This window comes from Larimichthys crocea, chromosome XV (genome assembly GCF_000972845.2).
Source record: "Larimichthys crocea isolate SSNF chromosome XV, L_crocea_2.0, whole genome shotgun sequence".
Classification (NCBI taxonomy): domain Eukaryota; kingdom Metazoa; phylum Chordata; class Actinopteri; family Sciaenidae; genus Larimichthys; species Larimichthys crocea.
The window spans coordinates 12286488-12312040 of NC_040025.1; the positions used below are offsets into that span (position 1 = coordinate 12286488).

At 43.7% G+C, this 25553-nt stretch overlaps 2 protein-coding genes across 5 annotated transcripts in view; both read left to right on the forward strand.

The window, feature by feature from the left end:
- The first annotated feature begins 719 nt into the window (after positions 1-719).
- Positions 720-7837, forward strand: kansl2 (KAT8 regulatory NSL complex subunit 2). Its single transcript, XM_027288776.1, has 9 exons — positions 720-993; positions 1126-1298; positions 1403-1517; positions 1630-1793; positions 1887-2050; positions 3723-3819; positions 4489-4742; positions 5694-5900; positions 7720-7837. Exons 1-9 carry the CDS (start codon positions 743-745, stop codon positions 7810-7812), a joined length of 1518 nt encoding a protein of 505 aa, XP_027144577.1. The 5' UTR covers positions 720-742; the 3' UTR covers positions 7813-7837.
- nckap5l (NCK-associated protein 5-like) overlaps positions 7829-25553 on the forward strand; it is a 41462-nt gene continuing 23737 nt past the window's right edge. For 2 of the 4 annotated variants that reach the window (XM_027288774.1, XM_027288775.1), the window contains exon 1: positions 8225-9063. The gene's annotated coding sequence lies outside the window, so the exon portion shown is untranslated. Of the gene's footprint in view, positions 7935-8224; positions 9064-24650; positions 25047-25553 lie in introns of those variants that run through there. The other 2 variants (XM_027288772.1, XM_019265137.2) reach the window with 2 other exon arrangements.

The window sequence follows — 25553 nt, forward strand, 5'->3', positions numbered from 1 at the left end:
ATTTGTAATCTCAACAGTTTTATGTAAAAATATACTTATTTGACCTCCTAGTCTCCATATTTCATTACTTCATTGTTCCGTTTGTCTGTAAAATGCTGGAAAAATGACACAAACAATGCCATTAATAGCAAAGATCGGGAAAGAAATCCTCACATTTGACAATCTACATCATCTGCAGTTTGCAAAAATAAATAAATAAATTTTGACCCTGCAGATTGATCTCTGGTGATGTCTTCATCGATCAAATGGTAAAAGATATAATCCCTAATGACATGTTTATTAACAATCTACAGTAAAATACTGTTTTATTTTTAAAAAATGTACTTATTGTACCTCTTAGTCTCCATATTTCATGACTTGAGTATTTGTTTTGTCTGTAAAACGCTGGAAAATACAACAATAATGAAAAAATATGTTTCACAGGTCTCGTTTTGTCAGACCAATAAGTGCAAAACTCAAAGAATTTCACTAATTACTGTCGTTAATACTGGGGAAATTCACTTGTTACAACAGCTCATAATACACAAGATGGATAATAACAAATAAATAAATACACTGGTGTCGTTGGTGTCCTGGTTGCTGATCTGGTAGAGTCCTTCCTGCAGTGACCCAGTTCTGACTCCAGCCTGTGGTCCACAGATGAAATCCTCACATAGGACTGGAATATCAGAACGGTTGATGGGATCATTGTTCTGTCAGCCGACTAATCGATTAACTGTGACCTCTGGTTGTTTTTCAGACGATGAACAGGATACGGATCCACGTTTTGCCTTCGAGTAGGAACCGGGTGGCCCAGACGCCTCGTCCTCAGGAGCCCCAGGCCTGCTCCTTCACCCAGCGGCCGTGCTCCCACCCCCGTCTGGACGGCTTCGAGTTCTGCATCAAACACATTCTGGAGGACAAGAACGCGCCGTACAAACAGTGCAGCTACGTCTCCGCCAAGAACGGCAAGCGCTGCCCCAACGCCTCGCCGAAAGTCGAGAGGAAAGATGGGTGAGTGTAACCTCAGCTTTGTTGTCTTTAAGTCTGAGTGTGGAAGTTACCTCAGCAGACACAAACACTGAACCTCTGTTAACTAATCCAAAACAGCTCTCTGACATCTCATTCCAATGTCTGTCCTTTTAGAGTGACGTTCTGTGCAGAGCACGCTCGCAGGAACGCCATGGCTCTCCGAGCTCAGATGAGGAAGACTCACTCCAGTCCGTCCCCGGAGACGCTGCTGTCTCAGCTGAGCGGATACAACCGAGCAGAGACGCACGGCGTCGAAGGAGGCAGCTCTGAAGCGAGCCGTATTCTTGGTGAGTCGTCCTGTTTAGACGCTCGATGAGGTTAATGTCATGTGCTCTGACTTTTCCTCTGTGTGAATATTATCGTAATGTTTAACTCCACCTCCTCTGTGCAGATGAGGACAGTCTGAGTGAGGAGGAGCAGGGTCCTCTGGTACTCGACCAGACGTGGAGAGGAGACCCCGACAGTGATGCAGACAGCGTCGACAGCGATCATGAGGATCCTCTGAAGTAAGTCTCTTGTTTTTAATCTCAATTTATTGGATTCAGATTGTTGTGTGGATCCTACTTTACAGAGTTTTTTATGGTGAATGTGTTTGTTTGTTTTCTTTGTAAATCGCAGACATGCAGGAGTGTACACAGCGGAGGAGGTGGCGCTCATCACTCGAGAAAAGCTCATCCGGCTCCAGTCTCTCTACATTGACCAGTTCAAACGCCTGCAGCACCTGCTCAAGGAGAAGAAGCGTCGATACCTGCACAACCGCAAGGTGGAGCACGAAACTCTGGGTAAATATGTGAAGACTGACTGCTGAACAGTTTGCTCCGTGCTTCTTTTTACAAATCATATCAATATCTGTGTGTGTTCATGTTGGTTGTCAGGGAGCAGTCTGCTGACGGGACCTGAAGGTCTGTCCATGAAGGAGAGGGAGAACCTGAAGAAGCTCAAAGCTCTGCGCCGATACCGTCGTCGGTACGGCGTGGAAGCCCTGCTGCACCGTCAGCTCAGGGAGAGGAGGCAGGCTGTGACGGACGGAGCTCCTCAGGTGTGACCCCATCAGCAGTAGTAGTAAAACTAGTTTAGGACTTGATGTTAAAAGGGTTGGTTCACCAGAGCATGAAAAGCTCTCATTTGCTCCCTGCGGTCTCTAATTATGAAGATATTTCAACGTTGATCTGCTGTTTGTGTGCGTGTGTGTGTGGTGATTATGGTTGTGGTTTTAAACACCAGAGCAGTTTGTCTTCCCAGAAACAGTTTCCTGGTTGTAGTTTCCTGGCTTTGAACATTTTTCAGTGGAGCAGTATTACTGTTGAAGAAACGCAGCAGTCACTGATAACTCTAAACAACAGAGGGGCGTCGGTTTGCCCACCACAGCTCTGTCTGCCAGCACAGACACGGTTTCAGATGTTTGTTTGTTTAGATTCCGCGTGTGCTACAAACAAAGAAAGCGGGGGTTCAAATCCGAGCAACATGAGAGCCTGAGGGCCCTTTTCATCCACAATATAGAGTTTAGAGTACCGTAATTCTTGGACTATTGAGCATCTGAAAATGAGCCGCACCAGCTAAATTGTAAAAGAAAATAAATTTGTACATATGTAGGCTGCGCCTGAATATAAGCTGCAGGTTTTCATGAGATATTTACACTGAAAGACGGTACACAGAAGATTTTTTTTGTGTTTTGTTTTAATTTAAGACATGCTTTTTTTCAAACTGTGCCTCAAAATCGGCAGCACGCCATCAACACGGGATGCCAAGAATTCCGTGCAGTAGCTCTATTTCCTTCTTTGACAGCCTTTAACTTAAAAGCTGCATCATATGCACACTTCTTCATGTGTTCTCCGCAATGAGGGTGTGTGCATGTTGCGCAAAATCAAAATTAAAACTCTTCTTCTTCTGTCTCACTTTTGCATTTACTGCTAAATCTATAAATTAGCCGCACCGTTGTGCAAAGCGTGTGAAAAATAAGTAGCGGCTTATACTCCAAAAATTACGGTATGTCATGCTCGGCCACCACTGGAACGGGTGGGTCTGCCGAGGCATCGGGGAGCGTGCCACGCAGTGATGGGTTCTGTTGTAGGATAACTAGGGCAGAAGAGGCACCTCAGGCGGTCCAAACCTCTGCACGGCTGATGACCGGTCACGGATGTCGATTGAACCGACCAGAAAGGGTCTCAGTCGCTTTTGGAGCTCCCAGGGAGTGTTTCCTGCTTTCTCTAAATTTCTGGCTAGATACCGCTCTGGGTGAATGGTAATGTAGTGAACCGTCATAAAATCCAGTGTGGTTGAACATGGAGCCAAAACATGGAGTACGCCGAGTATAAAAGTCCTGATGTCTTTTTGATTTCTGCTCTTAAAGAGAACACACCCTGTTTTTTTATAAGAATGAAACATGATGCATGTCTCTCTGATGCGAGCCTTTATACCGTTGATGTTGCAGAGCTCTAGTGTCCTCAAGTATGTTGATTACTACAGTGAATGAGGGATAAAGCATATTTTTGGTTTTGAAGTTTGCTCAGCATATTTGAGTGATTTGAAAACCCCGGCACACGAAGCACATCACAGACTCCTCGTCTTTATAGTCTTTTTTTTCTCTGACAGTTTTGTGGCATCCAGGAATGAAAATGCTCTTCAGGATAATTATAGTTCTGAAGGAAATACCGTTGTTTGCCTCAGTTTATGGTTTTGACCTTATCTAACACGTCTTTCATCTGTTTCAGCCTCATTCGAGAACGGCGTACGAGAAGTGCAACTCCTTTGTGGAGGGAATCAGATGTTCCAACCCCTGCCTGCCCATGACTCGGCACTGTGTCTCACGTATCCTCACTGATAAACAAACCTTACAAGACCTGAGTATTAACAAGATATTAACATATTTCCATGTGTGTTAATGTTCAAACTATACTGTAAACATTCAGACTGATCCTGTCTGAATCTACCTTCCTGAGGTTCTCCGCTCAGTCAAGCTGTACTTCTTCTCTCTGTCTTGTCGTCACCGCGGCCCCGATCAAGACCAGCAGCTTGAGGTAGCTGTTGGTTTCAAAGGGAGCCTACATTAAACTCCTTCCTGTGGTCTGTTGATTTCTCCCAGAGTTATAACGGGGCTAATCTGTTCAGTTGGAAGGAACAAAGCCACCTTTCCAACTTTTCTTTCATTTCAGCCTAACTGACTTTTTCTCCACATCGGCAGCAGTTTTATTGCAAGTACTGAACTTTGTTCTTCTAATTAAACCAGTGATTTAAAAAGTGTCCTGACACCGGCTTTACATTGTGAACAAGCTGCCAAGTATTAATCACTAACTCGTTGTACAAACCCACTCAGGCATGTCATTAATACAGTCGATAATTAGGACGTTGCGAAAGGCTTGAGAAATAATTAAAACAAGATTATTTCCATAGGAATAATCGCCGTGCTTGCAGTAACGCTAATCAGGCTGAACGTCCACAGCTTGTTCATGTGCTTCTCCTTGACGCCGAGACACTCAGACATCTACCAGGACAGCAACCAGGTGCTTTTCAAAATGTGTCCGGGCCTCAAAGACGTCCCGTGCGACCGCACCGTGCACTTGGGTCAGTCCGACGACCCCCGCTGCCCGCTCCACCTCACCCTGCCTCCCCCCATGTACCAGCCCGAGCAGGAGCCTCCACCTCAGGAGCAGATCACCACCGCAAGCAGAGACATGTATCTGAGCGCAGCAGAGCTCCAGCCCACAGAGAGCCTTCCCCTAGAGTTCAGTGATGTACGTAGACATGATGTTCACCTCCTGCTCTCCTCTGATGTGTTCGCATTGTGACAAATGTCATGCTCAGCGCTTACTGTTAGACGCTGAGACTGGGGGAGTTTCAGGGTGTGAAAACAAACTCTCTGGTTCATCCTGGTCCACGATGGCTGCGGCAGAAGTGAGACAGTAAACACAGGAAGGTCCTGAAGAAGGTCCTTCCTAAATATCAAGAGGGCAATGGGCTACTTTGTCTAGTCCAGGTCAGCCCTCCATTCATTGTCCAGCTTATCTGTATCAACCCTCCACAGGCTGGAGGAGCTGTTTAACTTATCATATATGACGTTCCCACCACAAGGGACCAAGACCACTTCATTTAAAAGGTCCCTGTGTGGTTGTTTTGGTCCCAAAAAAAGCAAAAAGCGAACCAGAGTCTGATTCAGTCGGACTAAACAAGGTTTGAAACTAAACTGGACTGGATGTCGGTCCTCTGTGAGAGTCGATATGAAGCTAAACTACCATTAAATTCATCTTGGGCTTGTGAATTGTCGAGTGATCTATACATGTATGCAATATCCTTCAGCAATCATGGTAACACGAGTGCAGTCCGCTCTACGAGTTTCCCGTCAGTCACTACGACTTCATGTTCCCAGCTGTTGTTAAAAAAGTCAGCGCGAACACGAAGCCGAAGGCAGAAATCTGTAATGTTTCCGCTTGGTTTGGACCAAATGAACCAAACCGCGGGGTGTGAAAGCAACATGAAATACTGGAAGCAAAGACCAAGTGGTTTGTGTTTTCAATATTTAAGACAAGCTCTATGAAAAGCACAAACACAAGAGTGGGATGCTTCATCACCTGAAGCTGCACTGTAGATCATGTATCCCAAATCAAAGAGCTTGGAGGTGTAACATAAATATACATCTAACTTTAATTTTAAGGTTTTAGATCTGATAAATATCTCCTGTTACACAGGACCTGGATGTGGAAGGGGACGGCATGCAGGGTCCTCCGTCCCCGCTACAGTTCGACACGGCCCTGGCCCTGGAGGACCAGACCATCAGAGCCATCGCCGAGGCCCCGATGGACATCCTGACCGGAGAAGACCCAGACCAGGTGGACCTGGACGCCTCGGGACACGAGCTCTCAGAGAGAGATGTGGATGCCATCATGGATGAGCAGGTTAATTCTCATTCAGGGGCTTTGTCGTCTTGAGTCTTTGTTTCACTGTATGTCACACTGCGAGATGGGTCTAATAAAAACTTGGTCACAATCCGTGTCAGTACAATTTTGAGGCGTGTCAGACTGTGTGATGATTGACTGGTGGACCGCAACGCTGCGATCTGCGATAAACAATAACTCTGTGTCATACTGATTGAGTTTCAATGATGGGGAACAATCACAGTCCTCGTTCTTCATCTGAAAGTAACCTAATACTTTAACACTTCACTGAAACTTTGGAATACATTTCATGTTGAGGGCTGGACTTCCGACACGTTATGAAGGGGTCGCTTCATGTCCTGCATGAACACGAGGAAAGATTGAAGCAGCTCTTTGTGTTCATACGGCACCTGACTAAGACAGATTTGGGAAAAAACTACGAAGCTGCTCGTGTCAAACATGCTGGTACCAAAAAAAAGGAGTGTGAGTCGGCTGTGTCGTGAGAGGACACAGTTCAAATCCATCTGAGGATGTCAGCTGAATGCATGTCATTCCACATCTGTCCCTTCATTTTCTGTCATCGCTGCTATTGACAAATGTCACAAAATTTCCACAATAACATCAGAAAATACAGACTCATAAAATATAATTATAGAGAAAAAAACAGCTATATTTCACAATAAAACTCGTCCAAACAACGACATGAAAGCAGATTAGAAGAATTTACAATCTCAGTTAATGTCATTACTGTCATTCCCCTGTGGGATTAAAGCGACTGTGTGTGTGTGTGTGTGAGTGATGGACTGGTGGTCTTGCTGAGAATTGAATCGTTGGACTGTCTTTGTCCTCGCAACCAGCTGTCACCAACAGTCGGCCAAACAGTCTGCACCAGACCGACCGACAGCAGAGATCCGATGAACAGAAACATGAATCATGTCGGCTTCATGAGAAGAAATCTGAAATCGGTTTTATTATTGATTGATTATTATTACTTTATCCCTGCCTGATCAGTGAAAGCTGAACGAGTTCATAAGCACACTGTGAGGTGAGGTGTGTCATACTCCATGTGTGACCATCTGAGGTGGCGAACGAGTGGTCCAACGTTAACAGACCTGTCTAAAAAGTAGCTAAATATATTTTAGAAGCTTTGATCGATCTGCTATTTTTTGACGTGAACTTGCACCAACACGTCAAAGATAATGTCTTATCAACGTGTGATGCAATAACAAACATCATGGTCACAGAAACACAAATTTTTATCCAATAAATCAATACAGTGTGTTTTAAAGACTCAGTTTGCAGTCCTGCATACAGGCAGCGTGAGAGTTGTGTGATTTCAAACAGCTGTCTGTGGAGATTACACTTCACTAATTACTCTGCAAGAAAAAAGAACTTGGTGTTAAACGAGGAGCTCCCCCTGGTTGCAAGATTTGATGAAACAGAAGTGATGTGGATTGCCCTTTGACCTGCCAGCGTGCTGAATCAGACTGTGCTGTTTCACATGCAAGCGGCTGCGCTTCATCCTCCACGATCCTGCTGGTTGTATCAGTGGTCACACTGTGAGGTTTTGGTCCTTGATTTTTAATACAGCTCGTCACCGTCTTCAAAGCTGGATGGACTTGACTCACAGCGTGATTCAGGACCAAAGATTTCACCACGTTTTTTCCTCAACAGTCAGAAATGTAGCCCAGTGTGAACATTAAATAGACTTCTGTGTGGAGCTGTATGAGGTACATATCTGTACTCTGTGTGTACAGCATTCTTCGGCTGAGAATTACCTTTGAACCACCAACAACAGATCTGTACCTGCAGTAAATCTACTTCTTGTTCTTCCGCCCAGGTGGTGTCGGAGGTCGTAGGAGCTGAAGAGGACGCTGCCGATAATTCACTCCAAAACAACGTCACCGCCACCACAGTCGATGCTCCCAGATGAATGACCTCTGCAGCGTTATTTCAACAAAGACTTTTCAGTGGAGGTCACCTTCAGAAGATCCTCCGTCACCAATAGACTATAAGACATGTTCATTTATTGATTCGTCAACTTCTGTTCGTCTTGTGGGTGTATTTATTTTGTCTGGGTTGAATTAAAGGTCCAGTGTGAGATTTAGAGAACATGACAGATAGAAAGTGATGCCATCTTTGTAGTTCTGCCTTATCTACATATTAGTAAAGACTTGGATTGTTAGTGGACCTGTGACTGGTCAAATGGCGCCTAGTTGCTCGAACACGTTACCTGTAACAGCACCCACCTGTCAATCAAAGTGTCCATGCTCTTAATTCTGCATAACTTTAATTTGAACAGGTGAGTTCTATAAATTCAGTACAGTAAACCAAGCAGCAACTTCTGTGACAGGAAGTGCCAAAAACTGCAATTCCTCTAACGTCCACTTGAGGCTGGTTCCAGAAGTGAGTCAGTCTCCATAAGTCCCCATGTTAGACAGCATGGACGCTTTAAATTATAGTTGGTGCTGTTACAGGGAACCGGGCGTCAATCGGCCACGAGCCATGTCTTTGCCATCAAACTGTATGTTTTATATGTTTATGGTTGAACCGTTATGTTTCTACAAAAAAGCACAGACTGGACAAACTAACACTGCTTCTAAATCGGGGCAGTTTGAGTTGGCTGCAGTCTGCAGCGTCACCACTAGAGGCGCTAAAAAACCTTAACACACCGGACCTTTAATATTTCACCCGGTCAGTCACTAAAATGTTAAATTTTGTTAAATTTAGTTTGTTATTAAATAAAAACATTTTTAAAAAAGGGGGGCACTCATTCTCTCTCTTGAACTTATTTTATGATACTTCTGTTGAACTTCTTTCTTTCTTAATGAAATCCAGATTTGAACAGATTTACGACTTAACCAGGAATATTTTAAGGCACTGAAAACCACTTTATATAAAGACTGCTTAAGTATATGGTGAAGTTATGTTTGGCAGCATGGGACAACCTCTGAGAAAAAAAAAAAAAAAAATTGGGGCGGGTAATGCAATTTCATGCAATGACATCACTTTTCCTCAACCCAAAACAGTGAACGCCGAGACGGGGAGAAAGAAAAGCGGCTGCCGCTGCGGGGAGAGGAGCACCGGAGGACGGGGAGGAAGGGAGGAGGACGACACCGCTGACGACCAACGGTTTATTCACTCACCATGACACGGCAACGTCGACGGTTCCGACCCAAATGAGGTGAGTTTAACCGTTAAAAATGTCGTTTTGGGTTCCGAATACCGACAGAGAGACAGAGAGAGAGGCTGTTCATTGATTTAACATCACCGGTGGAGGAAACGACCACCAACGGTTTTTCAAAAAAAAAAAAAAAAGATGCTTTTTAACGTTAAACACAAAAACAAAACGACGTGTTTTCGGTGCTAGAACCGAGAGAAAGGGCGTAACGGGGCTTTACCGTGTCGGTAAGGAGACTCTTTTTTTTTTTTTTTTTTTTTAAGGGCCTGTCCCGAAAGAAGAAGACAAAAAAAAACAACCAAAAAAACAAAAATGGACATTTTCCTGAGCCTGAGTCTGATGTTCGCTTTAAACACGAACACAGCCTCCATGCATGTCGCAGCAGCAGCCTCGGTTATTTTAAGGCTTGAAACCTGAAAGGGGAACATGGAAAAGGAACTGTCATCCGAGTCCATTTATTTATTGTTTCACCTCAGTGATGGACTACATACATACATACATACATACATACATACATGCTTTATTAATCCAGAGAGAAATCCAAGCATGAGACACAGTAAACAAACCTTTTTTTAAAATTAAACCTGTGCTAAGAAATTAAACCTAATGTATAACTCAATGTAGTTTAGACTGCAGACAGTGGCGCCAACCTGCACGTTACATTACAATTAACCTGTGAGATGAAATCTTGGATTTAAAACCTGTATAAAGAAATTAAACCCGTGCTAAAAAAGTTAAACCTGTCCTCCCAACAACCACCAATCAGCAGGCTACATTACAATTAAGAAGTTAGACCCGTGCTGAGAAGTTAGACCTGTGCTAAGAAGTTGAATCTGTGCTAAGAAGTTAGACCCGTGTTAGGAAGTTAGACCCATATTAAGAAGTTAGACCCGTGCTACGAAGTTAAACCTGTGCTAATTCGTTAAACCTGTGCTAAGAGGTTGAATCTGTGCTAAGAAGTTAGACCTGTGTTAAGAGGTTGAATCTGTGCTAAGAAGTTAGACCCGTGTTAGGAAGTTAGACCCCCATGCTAAGAAGTTAGACCCATGCTGCGAAGTTAAACCTGTGCTAATTCGTTAAACCTGTGCTAAGAGGTTGAATCTGTGCTAAGAAGTTAGACCTGTGTTAAGAGGTTGAATCTGTGCTAAGAAGTTAGACCCGTGTTAAGAAGTTAGACCCCCATGCTAAGAAGTTAGATCCATGCTAAAAAGTTAGACCTGTGCTAAGACATTAAACCTGTGCTAAGAGGTTAAATCTGTGCTAAAAAGTTAGACCTGTGCTAAGAAGTTAGACCCGTGCTAAGAAGTTAGACCTGTGCTAAGAGGTTGAATCTGTGCTAAGAAGTTAGACCCGTGCTAAGAAGTTAGACCTGTGCTAAGACGTTAAACCTGTGCTAAGAAGTTAGACCTGTACTAGAAGTTAAACCTGTGTTAAGACGTTAAACCCGTGCTAAGAGGTTGAATCTGTGCTAAAAAGTTAGACCCGTGCTACGAAGTTAGACCCGTGCTAAGAAGTTAGACCCCATTCTAAGAAGGTAGACTTGTGCTAAGAAGTTAGACCTGTGCTAAAAAGTTAAACCCATGTTAAGAAGTTAAACCTGTGCTAAGAGGTTGAATCTGTGCTAAGAAGTTAGACCCGTGCTAAGACGTTAAACCTGTGCTAAGAAGTTAGACCTGTACTAGAAGTTAAACCTGTGTTAAGAAGTTAAACCCGTGCTAAGAGGTTGAATCCGTGCTACGAAGTTAGACCCGTGCTACGAAGTTAGACCCGTGCTAAGAAGTTAGACCCCATTCTAAGAAGGTAGACTCGTGCTACGAAGTTAGACCCGTGCTAAGAAGTTAGACCCCATTCTAAGAAGGTAGACTTGTGCTAGGAAGTTAAATCTGTGCTAGAAGTTAAACCTGTGCTAAGACGTTAAATCTGTGCTAAGAAGTTAAATCTGTGCTAAGAAGTTAAACCTGTGCTAAGAAGTTAGCCCTAATGTTTGATTTAATGTAATTCAGACTGCAGACAGTGACCCAGCAGGTTTAAATCAGCCTCACAGTAATAATATTAGTGAAGGAATTAAGAGGAGGATGATGAGGAGGATAAACAGCCGAGGTTTGATGAAATATGAAGTCAAAGGATGAGATGAATTAATCATGGTTTGTGTTAATTTATCGCTGCATCACTGCTCTGCAGGGTTTGTTTTTACCAGCTGGTTTAAAGTCCACCTCAAAAATATCTTTAATTTCAGCTTCACTGTGCAGAGAAAGTTTCTCTGAGCTCATCTTAAATCTCTGTTTAAGTCGGATGTATGTGAGCGGTGATATGCAACTTACAGCTTCACAGCACGCTCCAAACTCTCAGTATTGAGTATGATTACTCTGCCAATGAATCAATTGATTGTTTGCTCTAAAAAATGCTAGAAAATTGTGGGTGATGCAAACTATTTCCTGAAACCCGATGTGATAAATAGATATGCAAAATCTCCAAAGGACAAGATTTTATCATGTTTTGGTTTCCGTCGTGTAGTCAGAGTAGCATTGACCAGTGTTTCAGCAGGATGTGGTTGCATGCCGGTAAACCGCCTGTGTGGAGACCAGAGGAGGCGTAATCAGTGATCGCATAAAGAACGGACAGCGTATCCATGACGGCACAAGTTTCTGAATAGCTCAGTGTGTTGGCTCTGGTTGCAGCCTGGGAATCCATCAGCTATCCTCTGACGACTGTTCAACTCTTTATTATCTTTGTAAACTGGCTACTTGAAACAATCCTGGTGTAGATGACATCTCGCAAACTTCATATTTAACGTCTCAAATTGCTAATTGGACTGTAAATAATGTCCAGTGCGTGGAAGAGGAAATCTTGGGTATCTGGATATCTACATCTACGTTGGAAGCCCCGAATCATTGGCCATTGCCCCAAGAGGTTAAATCATCGTCAGACGATAGCCTGTGGTCAACAAGATTGAGCATTACCAACATATATCGATGTCAGCGGATGTATTAGTTGATAAGTAACAAGAAATTGCCAAGAAATTCAGCCCATCTCAGGTCCACCGATGATCTTTGCTGATGGCACCACCAACGGCTCTTTAGAAACCTGTGGGTGACGTCACGGATACGGCGTCCATCCTTTATAATGTCAGTGTGTCCGGCCAGACTTCAAAAACGATTAATCGATTTTCAGAATAATCAGTCGACTAATTAACTAATAGTTTCAGAGTATTTTCCAGTCAAAGTAATCGGTTGGATCGGTGCCTGTTGTAGCGAGTGCAGAAACTTGTTTTGAGCGGTGTTGGCAGCGGAGACGTGTTATTGGATCATACTTTAACAATGCTGCCTCTCAGTAAAACGTGATACCGTCCACATTTTCTGAATGGCATCCTGGTCACGAGGAGTGGATTGTTTCTTGTTTGTTTTCACATTGTGAAGGATTTTATTGGCAATAAAACATGTGGCGGTAATCTTAATAAGTTCTAGGCCTGTTTGGAGATTAAACAAGATTGAAAACATCTCAGATAATGCTGCGTAGCTATTACAAAGTCCTTTTTTGCAGGGGAAAAACATCCACGCTTAATGATCTGTGCCTGTTGGTTCAAGGCCAGATATAGGCTCATGCTGTTTTCATTGTCTCATCGTTTTCTGAACAAAGACCAAAGTTTAGGTCAGAAGAAGTGACGATGGACGAAGTGTTTGAACCGTTTGTGAATTATTGGCTCGCAGAGATGGCCGACATTCAGGCTATAAAATATTTAAGTTTGACTGAATATGTTCTATGAAATGCTTGATGAATCTTTTAGTGTTTATAGGCTGAATTTTTCTCCTAATTTTAAAAAAGAAATGACGTACCCCATCGTGCCTTTTCCAGATTGTCTGTTGATGTAATGTTGCAGCTTGTTGTTTTTGGCGACTGGAGATAAATACCATATATCATGTAAGAAGTCCTCGGTGAACCGTGAACTCACAATTGGAACAAAGTGATGGACGAGTTCACTGAAAAACGAAATGAGAAGTTTGAGACGAGGGGGGATTCGATCTGCTTTTTAGCATCTGCAAGGTCAATCAGAGTTGTAAACATTAAAGATCCCCTCTGGACACGTTGTAAAAGAGAGTACTTCACTGAGTTACCATTGCACTATAACACTGTTGGACTCACGACAGACCAAAAATATCAAAATCGATGCAGCAGAACCAGAGATATTATCTTTTTTACTCATCATCGAACAAATTGGCTTGTCAAAACACGCCTACGTTACCCAGAATGCAACTGCAGGCTGTTCAGTCAGAGATTCGGGTGTGTTATGTTGGTAGCTAGCTTTTAAACCAAGAAAGATGGATTCCCAGGTGATATTGTGAGTCCAGCAGCCTTGCAAGGGTAGTAGTACTCCCCAAGACCACTGAATGGACAGTCACCCACTGAGTGTGGTGGCTCTATCCGCCACCATGTTTGTAGTCCTGCCTCTTCTGCTAATCTAAAAATCAAAGACGTGGATCGTTGGCAGACCTGAGGCGGGCTGAATGACGCCTGGTTGCTCAAACAAGCCACCTGTGACGACACCCACCTGTCAATCAAAGCGTCCACGCTCTTAATCCTGCATAACTTTAAGCCTTAATATAATGTGAACAGGTGAGTTGTATATAAATTCACCCTCAGTACAGTTGTCATGAACGGGGAAATTAGCTACAGAGACCAAAACTGTTTTTTGTACCAGGCTGTAAACATGTTTATTTCTGCTGTCTAACATGGGGACTTATGGAGACTGACTCACTTCTGGAGCCAGCCTCAAGTGGACGTTTGAGGAACTGCAGTTTTTGGTTCAGACACACACAGTTAGGGTTAAACCATGATTGATCTGTAACCACCGTGTTTGGACATTAGCTCATAGCTTTAGACGTGACAAGATTCTCAGGTGATATTTTGAGTCCAGCTGTCTCGTCATGTTCGTAGTACTCCACAAAACCTGAAAGCTCCTAACATATAAAATATGTTTCAACTCGTCTCCTCTCTTTGAAACATCCAGAATATTTCTCATTTTAAAGGTCTAACTGTCTCCTGCTTCCTCGAGGTCCAGTCTCAGTGTACACACGCACTTCAAGTTTTCCACATCACACCTGTGTAAATTACACACTTACATAAACATCTTGGAGTCAGATTTAAAGGTGAGCTTCCTTCAGCAGCTCTCTGCACGTGCTCAAACATCAGTCGAGTCAGGAGAACTCGTTTATGAATTTTTTTACTTGATGCATGTACCTGAAGGAATTCAAACACAGAATAAATGCGTCACGTTTGGTGTCGAGCACGAGTACCCGGCGGTCCTGTGAACATTTCATCCTGAGGAATGACCTCAGAGCTGCAGAGGGGGCATCTGCAGATAAATGTGGTTCCACTCTGCGCTCACCGGATTACATTTATGGTCTCTGTGCCCGTGTTCGAGCCCGATTGAAGTTTTTTTTTTGTGTCCCAGTGCAACTTTGAGATTGCATATCCAAGCTGTGCCGCATTACATCATGAAAAGCAGAGCCAGTGACTTATTCAAGTGTAATGGGCAGTATAAGTGCTTGCTCGCTCTGTTCGCCTCTAATTGTTCGCAGATGTTCTGCACGCCTTTGTGTCCCACATCTTGTAGCAGACGCCACATACGGTGCTCAGACTTTATTATAGAGAGGAAACGTGGCATGGAGTAAGTGTTTAATTTGGCTGTTGGTTCCGTTAACTGTTTTTTTTGGTTATTAAATCATTTATTAGGCGGCGCAGTCCGCCTCAAAACATAATGGAAACGATAAGTTTTAAGAATTAATCCGCAGTCGAGCCAAGCGTTTACCAACGAGCAGAGGAAGTGAAATGAGGAAGCGACATCACGGCAAATTCTTCTCCAGCTGCTTTGATAGTTAATCCAAGTTCCACCTTCACAAGCAAAGTAGAGCAAAAACAAACAGCTCATCAGGAGAAAGTGAGTCTTAATTAATTGATTAAAGGTCCAGTGCGTAAGATTTACAGAATATGTTTTTAATGGTGTATAATCACCTGAAATTCAGAATTGTTACCTTTTTAGAATGTGACTTTTATATCTACAGACTCAAAACAGACAAACTAAACTCGAGTGTGTCACAGCTACCATAGTTTCTCCTTCACGCCAGGAAGTAGAGGTCACAATTTATGCTGCAAAATAGAGACGCAGAAGTTTTAAATTGTTTTGCATCCGATTGTTTGAGAGAGAGAGTGAGAGCAGTGGTCGGGTAACATAGACTGTGAATGAGAGTGAGCGAGCGAGCATCGATAAAGTTGTTAATCAGCAACTGTTTCACAGCGGTTACGTTCAGCAGAAATAGACAAAGCTCCAGCAGCGCCTGAAGGGGTTGATTGTAATCAGCAACTACACCGTTAGATGTCACTGAAACATACAGGTCGCTCCTTTAAGGCATTTCTAAATAAGCTGAATATCTTCAGGTTTTGGATTTGAAGACGTCAAATTGGACTTCAATGTATTTCCTGGCTCTGATTCTCCAACTAACAGCCTAAAACTCAAAGATATTTAAGAGAGAGGAGAAGATTTAGCATTGATACATATGGATAAAACAATCAATCATCTAAACAGTTCCCGATGATCTGTTGATTTGACTCTTTCAGCTCTGCGTCGCAGCATCTGATGATGTGACAGCGACTTCAACAAAATGTGGAAAAAGACCTTGCAGACTCTCAAGGTCAGACCGACTGTGAAATATCACTTTGTTAGGTCGTATTTCGACGGTTTTACGGGGAGGAAAAAGCAGCGGGGCAATAATTTAGTCAGTTTGAAGACTAGTAGGGGTGCGCAGACAGGTCAGAGCCTCCTACAGTCAGCCTATCTCTCCGGTATCGCGCCCCCCCAACCCCCTCCCCGTCTTTCTACATAAATGGCCATGCTTTGAAGATAGGCTAAGCTATAGCATGGGGGGCTGGGACCTCTGCTTATCAGCTATCAGTGCAGCCCTTTATCGCCCCGCTGTCTGTCTGATGCCGGCAGGTACTGTAGTTACCATGGTTATAACACCAAAGGCCCCTCTGAGGCCGGCATTAGCATCGCAAAATATTCACCAATTACCCCGTGGAGCTCACAGCGGGAGGGAGCAGCATCATTATCATGATCACTGTTTACACGGACACAATGCAGATGTTGAGATCAGAAGGATTAGCTCGAGCCCCAGAAGATGTTTTTTGTTTTTCCGACTCGGTCCGATCTCTGAAATATGCATGATCGAATGTGCACGAGGAGTCCAGAATGCAGAGGACTCATTCAAAATCCACCCTACAGAGGAATCTGTGGTCATACAAACATTGAATTTGGCAAAACACTGGCTCCGCTGCTGCTGCTGCAGCTGTAACAAACATTCAATTCATCAGTCGGGCCAAAGAAAATACGGCTTGGAATGTAGCTTTAATCAATTCAAGCAAACCCCGGGTCCCCACCACGTCCTGTTTGGCCCCCAAAAAAGGATTAATTCAAGTAATAATTTTCAGTTTTGTCCCAACACAATATATCAGATACTACGCTACGAGATTTATGTCTTGAGTTATGAGCCGTGATAACTGGGATTAGGACGGTGCAGATAAAGACTCGATAGTGGAGGTTTTTGTCTGTATTCAGCCTGTGCTGTATCCTCTGTGTTCAACAGTCTTTCTTTTGTGCAGCGCTGCAGTTTATTTTCATTTGTCTTAAAATAAAGTTGTTATTGAGGAGCTTTAAGCGCCCATCCCCCCCTTCCTTCAATCCCTAAACCCTCTTCCCACAAGGTGCTCAGTGAGCTGCTGGTGCTTCACACGAGCTTCCTGTTTCAGAAACCTTCCCTCCATCGGCTCGACCCTGCCTTGAAAAACATCGCCCGCTCTTTCTTCTCCTCTCTTCCCATGGAGGCCGTGATGGAGAGCAGATTGTTTTGGAGGCTCAAACGAGGCTCTCCATATATATTATCTTTTGATTCTGTACCATAAATAGGTCCTTCCTCTTGGCCGTGCCTTGAGAAGAGGAAGCCGATGATGAGCACGCCTGGCTCTGGGCTTGAGAGTCCTGGTTGAGTTTTGAGCCGCTGCGGCTGGAGGCCAGATGTGTCCAGATGTGAAGACAGAGACATCCTCGTATACCTTCTCATGTCGAGTGTCGTCGCTTTCTGAATGTTTGAAGCAGAGCTCGCGCTGTTCGTCATTCTGACAGACAGGGTCGTAAAAAGTCGCCAGACATGTCATCTACTAATTTTAAAAACAACTATCACAGTTAGGGATGTAACGATGCACTTAAGTCACGACTCGGCACGGTTCACGATTTTCTGTTCACGATATACAGACAAATTATCACCAAATAAAATGATCTTTTTTATTTGTAGGGAAAAAAATCTTAGGTGCTTTCTTCACAGAAACTCTCAAACAGTTTGTGTTCTCTTATAAAAAAGTGCAACTTACATCTTAAACAACAAAATACATAAAAAATTTCTCCTTTCTTTAGAAACAATCTCACAGTAAACTGCTGTTAACTGGTGTAATCTGCAGTTACTTTGGCGGCTGATGCGCTGCTGCATGTTGCTCGTGTTGCTGCTGCATGTTGCTCGTGTTGCTTGTGTTGCAGTCTCTTGCAATATTTCCATGCTGTTTTGGTTTTGTCTGTCCGTTTCTCACGGTTGTATTTGTGTAGATAGGGAATCCAAAATGCTCCACACAGGTGATTTAAAGCTGCTCGGTGCGTCCTTTATTTCAAAGCTATTTTCTACTGTTGCCATGTCCTCCCTCGCTCTGTGCTCCGTACCTGCGTAGTGACGTGAGTCACGTGATTTGACGTCTGACGTTGAATAAATGAATCACCAACCAGTGACTTTTTTTAAGATAACGTAAAAAAAAAGAACATATCCTACTCTCGCATTCGCGAAGAATCGCGATTCATTTTTTCTGTCAACCGGTGCGAATCGTCACGCATTTGTACCGATTTTTAAATCTTGTCACGATGCATCGTTACATCCCTGATCACAAAAACATTTAACATTCACAGCTGACAGATTATGCATTCATGAGGGCATGGAGAGAAAATACACCAACTGTGTCACTTTTCGTATCAACGCCACAAGAAGCTTCCTTCCTACTTTTCCACCTTGTTTATCACGAATATCAGGCTTTCTATAAAGAAACCTCAGACACTCAGCTGCTGTGACATTGTGCAGTAACTAGGCTACGAAGCCATGTAGCTGACCAGTGCGATGTCGTACGCGAGAGTCTGCTTTTATTGACGGTGCTGGACTCAGATCAGATCTTCATGCCAAAAAATATTTGTGCTATAAGTCAAGAGTGAAAAGTTCAACTAACCCTAACCCTGATTTAAGAGGCGCTGAATTATTCACACAATATTATCATATGTGGATTATTAATACAGTATTAATATTTAATTTCTTTCACGATAAGAAGTGACTGATATGTCGCGACAGCCCTAAACCTGAACAGTGGCGATTCTGGCATCACTAATTAACTTCCCTAAGTCAACTCTGGCTTTATTGATCCTGCTCATGACCCGAATAATTAAAAATAAGGTGTGGTTGATGGAAAACATGCTTTTATGTCTGCTGAGTGGAAACATGTTTGTGTTCCTTCAGAACTCTGTTGTAAGCTGATCGGTTAGTACAGTTTACCGTGATGATCTATCCTGATCATCTCGGTGTTGAAAGTGAACCAGCGTCCCGATATCGTCCCGTGACGCCCAAACAAAGCTCAGGAACCCGCCTTTTGTTTTACAGCGCCGCAGACTGGACATGTTGGCTGCTTACGACCTGGATTAACTCGTCTGGCCTCACCAGCGTGTCTTGTTCAAACTCAACATATTTTCCAGGCATGTCAGGGTTCAGTAGTTTGGTGCGAATATGACTCACTGAGGATCAGGTATTAAAGGCGTTTGCTGACACACATGGAAATGTGAGCGAGTGCTCGCAGCTGGACAAAATGCAGTTGTTCCTCTGGCAGGCCGTCTGGTTGCACGGCTCGTAGTCTGGTTGGCAGGGGACGCCACCTCTCTCCGGAGTATTTACAGTGGTATGAAACCTGCCTTTATGGGGGCCACGACAAATGGTTTTCATTACGGGGCTTTTATGATTGCAGAAATGAACTGGAGAGCATACTTTGAATCCTTTCACATGTGAGGGATTTATTAAGGTTACAGCGGCTCTGGAAGTCAAGGACAGTGCTGCAGCTGAAGATTATTTCCATCGTTTTAGTCTCGAAATATCAGAATAAAGTGAAAAACGCCTGATCTTAAGCTCATGTCGACGTATTTGGATTACTCGTTTTTGTCTCAGAAACAGCCCAAAACTCAGGTTTTCAGTTTAGCTTTAGAAAAGGAGAATAAGTCTGTTAAACATTCAGATTTGCGAGGCCGTAACCACGGATTATTTTTGCATTTTCACTGTTACAGTTGCCAATTAATATTCTCTCAATCGACCGGCTTGCACAAATATCTATGACTAGAAGCAAACCCAGACGAAGGCTCGCCGGCTTCAACCCATGACTCTGTAATGAGATTCGACTAAGCCGAGGCTTCATGCAAATTAACAACAAGGGGCCTCCACCACCACCTCCACCACCACCACCGGGGCTTTTATAACCCCAGCTGTAGACCCAGCACATCTCCTCAGGCCTGAGTGTCACATTTCTTGTAGGTGGATCAGCTCTCCATCCTCACATGGAGCTTTGCACATTACTGCCCATTAAGCTGTCTGCCCCATCAATGGGTGTTTTTTACCCCACGAGTCTGATTTATAACTCCTAATTCACAAAGTTTCCCCCCCGACGCTTCCCTCGCTTCAGCCGCCATCTGACCAGAAACGGTCCCAGTGGACCATCTGCTAACACCGATCTTCGTTTTTATTAGATTATCGGTTTCTCGATCAATTGATCAGAAAATATCAGAACGTTTCCCAAAGGTGGTGTTTGTTTTGTCCAACCGACCCAAAATATTCAGTTTTGCTATGATGAGTGACACACAACATTTAAAATCAGTTAAGTTTAAGGTTTAAGGCAGCTTAAAGTAAAGTCAGACCAGCAAGTTACCGTGTTTTTTCTTTGATTTTTAAACCAGGCACTTATTTTTAATATTTTTTATTATTTTATTAGTTAATAATTTCATTGTTTTGGGCTATAAAATGTCAATAAATGTTTGAATAAAATGACCCTTCAACCAGTCAACACAACATTTGTTACATTCCCCTTTTTTTTTTACTAAAAAAAAATCTCATCACTGAGGCTTAAACTTGGTGAAGTTTGTTAATTTAATAGAACCGGACATTTATTTAGCTTATTTTCATTTATTGATGTTTTTTTATTCACTGATTATCTCGTCAATTATTAATCTTTGTATTATTTTGAGCCACAAAATGTTGAAAAATGTCTTAAAAAAGTAAAAAAAACAGATGTTACATTCACTATATAAAGAAGATTCTCATCACTGAGGCTTAAACTTGGTGAAGTTTGATATTCTTTTACCTAAACTTAATATTTAACTATCGAACTAGCTGACTATTTTTCTGTTGATCGATTAAGAGCCTGATGTTTTGTGACTAACGGTTCACTGTCGCACATTAAAGAAGAAAAGCTTCCTGTTAATTGTTTAATTAACTTCTCGTGTCGGCTCTAATCTCGTTTGTTCCCAGGACATTGTTTGTTTTCGGGGGTTAAAGGACGTCCTGTGTGTGCTCAGCCCAGGAGGAGCTGCGTGTGTGTGAATCACTTGTTTGATGAAGAGGTGTCAGTCGGCGTGTCGGTGCTGCTTTACATGTTATTTGCATTTAGTTTAAAATCGGTCACATGTCCTGGTCCTGCTCTGCCTGGAGGAGAACTTCTTTTCCAGGCGCGTTTCCCTCGCTGGGCGCTCACGTTTTGTTTTATTGCTCCTTGACGTCCGACTCCCTTTAAGTCCACATCAGCTCTCTGAGCAGTCAGTGAAGATCCTCACTCGGGGGGAAAGTGGATGGTGGAGGGGTGACAATAGGCCTTTTATGATGAGAGTTATACTCATTCCCTTGTGTTAGCTCCAGGGGACCATGTGACCGGCTCTCATTCAGGTCATGTTGGCCTGCTCAGCCTTTGACCCTCTTAGAAAGGAAGCGAGTCCCTCAATGTCCCATTCATGCCACGCTGAAGCCTGACACAGCCGAGGTATGACGACCCCCTGACAGCCCTTCATTCAGCTTTTTCTCCTGACATGAGCCGCCGTGTGACGTCGACGCCGCGCCGACAGGACGGATTCCTCCGGCTGCTGATTTCCAAAGGATCGGTTCACGTTGTTTCAGCGACACTGGAAAAGGTTTGGCTTCTTGTAATGATGATGTACGAAAATATAATTTTAAAAAAACGATCAAAACATTGTCTTTGTTAGTGTTAAAGTCCGTCTTTGCGTTCCATCTAAATGTAGAACTCTCCTGCAAACGATGCTGATGAATCATGCATGTTATGGGATTAATGCGGGATGAGGTATCGACAAGTACGCGTCACCACGCACACCACGTGATTTATTAACCTCCAAACAGTGAAGTGTCTGAAGTTCATCTTTCCTTCGCTGGAAGATGAAGTCATGAAATGCTGTCCTCTGACTACGTAGCACATAAACAGTCAGAGTCAAATTGTTTTTACGATCTGCACTATGCACAGTTTGGGGTGTTTTATTTTGAAAATCGTCTGGATTCCCTATGCCTGTTTCTGTGTCTGACTTCCTGTCAGCTCGACGCCGCTCTCTCTCTCGCACAGCGGTTGGTTATCAGCTGATGTGCAAAGTTCAAGAAACAAGTTTTTAAATGTCATCCGCTCATTTCCACCCGAGCCACCTCAAAAGTTTATTACCTCGTAGTTCTGGCTTTTCCACTTTTTATTATTGCACAAACTGAGAGTGCGACATAAACAACTGGGTGGGTGGAAACACAGAGTTTCTCGTTGGGCTGCCGTACGACAGAAACACTTTAAAACTCAAACATGATTTGATCAGACGTCTCAAACTCTGAAACCAGTTTAGGGTTTGTCCTCGATCACAGCTTCATTAATGTGTTGTCTGTCTTTCAGCCACTAGGTGGATGCAGATTAGAGGCCTCAGATTAGATGCAGGTCCACCATGTGTGTTACTAATACGAGGGTAAATCCTCAGCGGACACGAGCTCGTTTGATCTCTGTGATTTTTTTATGATGTGGAGTCGACGTCTGCTTTGTGTTTTCTCTTTGTTGTGGTTAATTCTTGATGACCTGTGCAGTTTGATTCACTCCCACGTCAGACGTTGATCTTGAAGTTCGTCCTCTCTGCTGTGAATCTGGGCCGTTCGTTCGTATGCTGGTCAAACTGGCTCGACTGTCTTGGGTCAAATCTGAATGACAATAGCTTGAAACAACTGACGCTCATGTGTTCACCCCGGGGCGTTTGATTTTGACTATAGGAAGTCTGGTGAGGGAGCAGAGTCGATTGAGGTCAGGTCTCATGTCGACTCAATTAGGGTCAAACTGAAAAAGGAGTCGCTCAACTTTCAAATCGGCACGTATAGATTTCAGAGAAGTGTTTTCCTGCATTATTGCTTTATCGTATTATCCTCCCACATTCACGTCACGAGAGCCGCGTGTTTTCCTCCTCCTGTTGTCGTTGCCCTGGCGCCCAGTCATTTTGTCATCAGACTCGGGTTAGTGTGTCTGGTATGTCTGAGGAGGGGAATGAGGATGATGTGGCTTCATTAACAGATGAGTCACACGGGGTGAAAACCTGCAGAGATAAACCAGACTGAGACGCTGCTGCTGACCAGTTCAGACACGACACGCGTCGCAGAAACACGCCGCGTGGAACGGTAACTGTGACTGTCGGGCTGTTGTCAGGCAGAAATGTCAGATATCTCTGCTTCCCCCCTTTGTTGTATGTAAACTGAATATATTTTGTTTTGGGCTGTTTGTTTGACTTAAAAAGATTGTCAGGATATTTTCACAGCCGTTTTTCTGTTTTCTGATCAGTTAATTGACAAAATAATCAGATGTGAGAAGCCGTGCGCTCTATCTATCAAATAAACAAAACTTAAGGACTGACGATTATTTTCAGTATCGATTAATCGTTGTCTATCAGTGATGCGCGGGTTGATCTAAATTGAGCGGGTGCCCGAGTCACGAGTCACCAAACAATATTTTTAATGATATTCGGGTCACGGTCGGTCGGGTCGTTTGAAATAAAGATGCCGAGTAAAGTTTTGTACTTTATGTAGTAGACAAAATTCTGTGAAATACACAGACTTTATTGGCTGAATAACTGGCGCGAAGATGCCACGAGCTCTACAGGAGGTAGAGAAAGTATAGACTACTTTTTAAAATGCGGGTCAGGAAGCGGGTTGGGTACAATATTTCACAATTATTTGCTGCGGTCCGAGTTCAGGCGGGTTAGTTTAAAACATCGGTCGGTGCGGGTCGATCAAACATGGACCCGCGCATCACTGATGTCTATATATGAACGGTGCCTGCTGTAATTTCTCATTTGAGAAACTTTAACCAGCTTGAAAAATGACAAATAGAATAATAACAAATAGAAGATTGTAACAGCTGCTGATTAATTTTCTCGTAAACTTTTAATGTATTTCTTTTTTTTTAAATAACTAACTGTCATTTACAATGAATTCCAAGTTGTAGCGACGAAAGGCGGAAAGTCGATGTGAGACATTAAAATATAGTTTTATAGACAAAATGATTGATCGATACTGAAAATATCCGTCAGTTGCATCCCTTAAATTTTTATTTATGTCTTTGACAGAGACAGCGATCGGCTAATGTGCGTGAAAAAACAGTATTAGACAAATTAAAACGACGACTAATCGTTGGAGCTCTGGATTAATCGATAATCAAACACGATGATCGAGCCTCAAACTGATGTTTATATAAATCCGACAAACGCGTAACATAAACTTTAAAAAATTGGATTCTTTGCATCGTTACCATGACACGTTTCCATCCAAATATATCGCGTATAAGTAAAGCGAGTCGGTTCAGCAGATAAGCAGTAGGTGGCTCCAGATGAAGCGGTCGACGTGATTTAAAAAAAACCTTTGTGTTTGTGAGGAAACAGCTGATCAGTCACGTGACCTGCTACAAACGAGCTCGTCGGCGCTCTCTGCTGGACAAACGGTCACGGTGACGCTTCAGTTCACGAACGTCCTGATGTGTCTGAATTAAGCTGAACATTTCTGTGACTCCTCTATCGTCCGTGTTTTCGCTCCTTCACAAAAAAACAATCAATCGAAGATAATCGATAAATATCTCCCGTCCTGAGCTGATAGTGACATTGACTTTTCTTTCCTCAGCTCGGTCTCACAGGACTCAGTCCAACACTTTATTACCAGCGTGCCTGGCAGAGACAATCCTCTTAGCTCAGAGCCTGCTGAACGTCTCCGTGCAGAACTCCTGTCAGTCCAGCCCGGCTGTCGGATATCCTCTCTCTGTTAACGCTCCTTTGTCCACCACATTTTGAAACACAACCCCCCCCACCACCTCTCTCTTTATGAGCCGGCAGCTGCAGGGTTAATGTTTAGCAGCAGCAGCAGCAGAGGCAGGAGTTGTAGGAGGAGGAGGAGGAGGAGGGGAGTGGGAGAAGGAGCGAGCGGCAGGGAGGTGGGGGCTGGTCCACAGCTGTTGTAGTAGGCAGGGTCTATCGGGGTAGGAAGCCTGCCTCACTCGCCCTGGAACAATGGGAGACATGGCAGCCTCTGCAGACAGCACAGGCACACACACACAATGCACATGCCCGAGGACGGGCCTCTTCTAGCCGCTAGCGCAGAGGAAACCGGCTTCCTCGCCACACTCGCAGGGTGACGGCACTTTTACCAGGGAGGGAAATAATCTCCTCCGCAGCCGGAAAGCAGCGATGTGAGGTTGTGGCCTTTCTGTCGCTCCTTCTCTCTCTCTCTCTGCCTCTTTTTTATTTTTTGCCTTTTGCTGTGAGGAGATCTCTCAGATGCGCTGACTGGATGACTGGAAAAGGCAGCAGGAGCAAGGTGAGCTGACCTAAAAATGTAAAAATGTCTTCCTGAGCGAGGCTTTTTTTTTTTTTTTTTTTCTGTAGGTGTGTGATTGAATTTGTAACAGCTGACGCGGTGTGTTTTCCTCGCCCTGTTGTGACGCCGTTTTTCTGTGTCAAAATAAAGCAGATGTTGTTGTTGTGTGTGTGCGGATTTCCACCCGTACGGGGGGATTAAGTGACGTGACAAGCGAAGGGAGCGCTTGTTTCGTTCGTGAGGTTTAAACTAGACTTAAGGTGACTCTTAACTAAGAGTTCCTTACGCGTTGTCCGGACGCAGGATCGCGCAGGAGTGTTTTGGTCGCACCGAACAATGTGTCATAAATCTGCCGGTGGAGGAGAGCGCAGCGTTGAGATGGAGAGCCCGGGATGTGTTTCCTCTCTCTGGGTGTGGAGGGTCGCCTGGCACAGATTTATTCACTTTGATTGCTCTCAGACGTGCGTGGCGCACATCCAACCTTTCAGGCCCTTTTTTTTGGGGAGA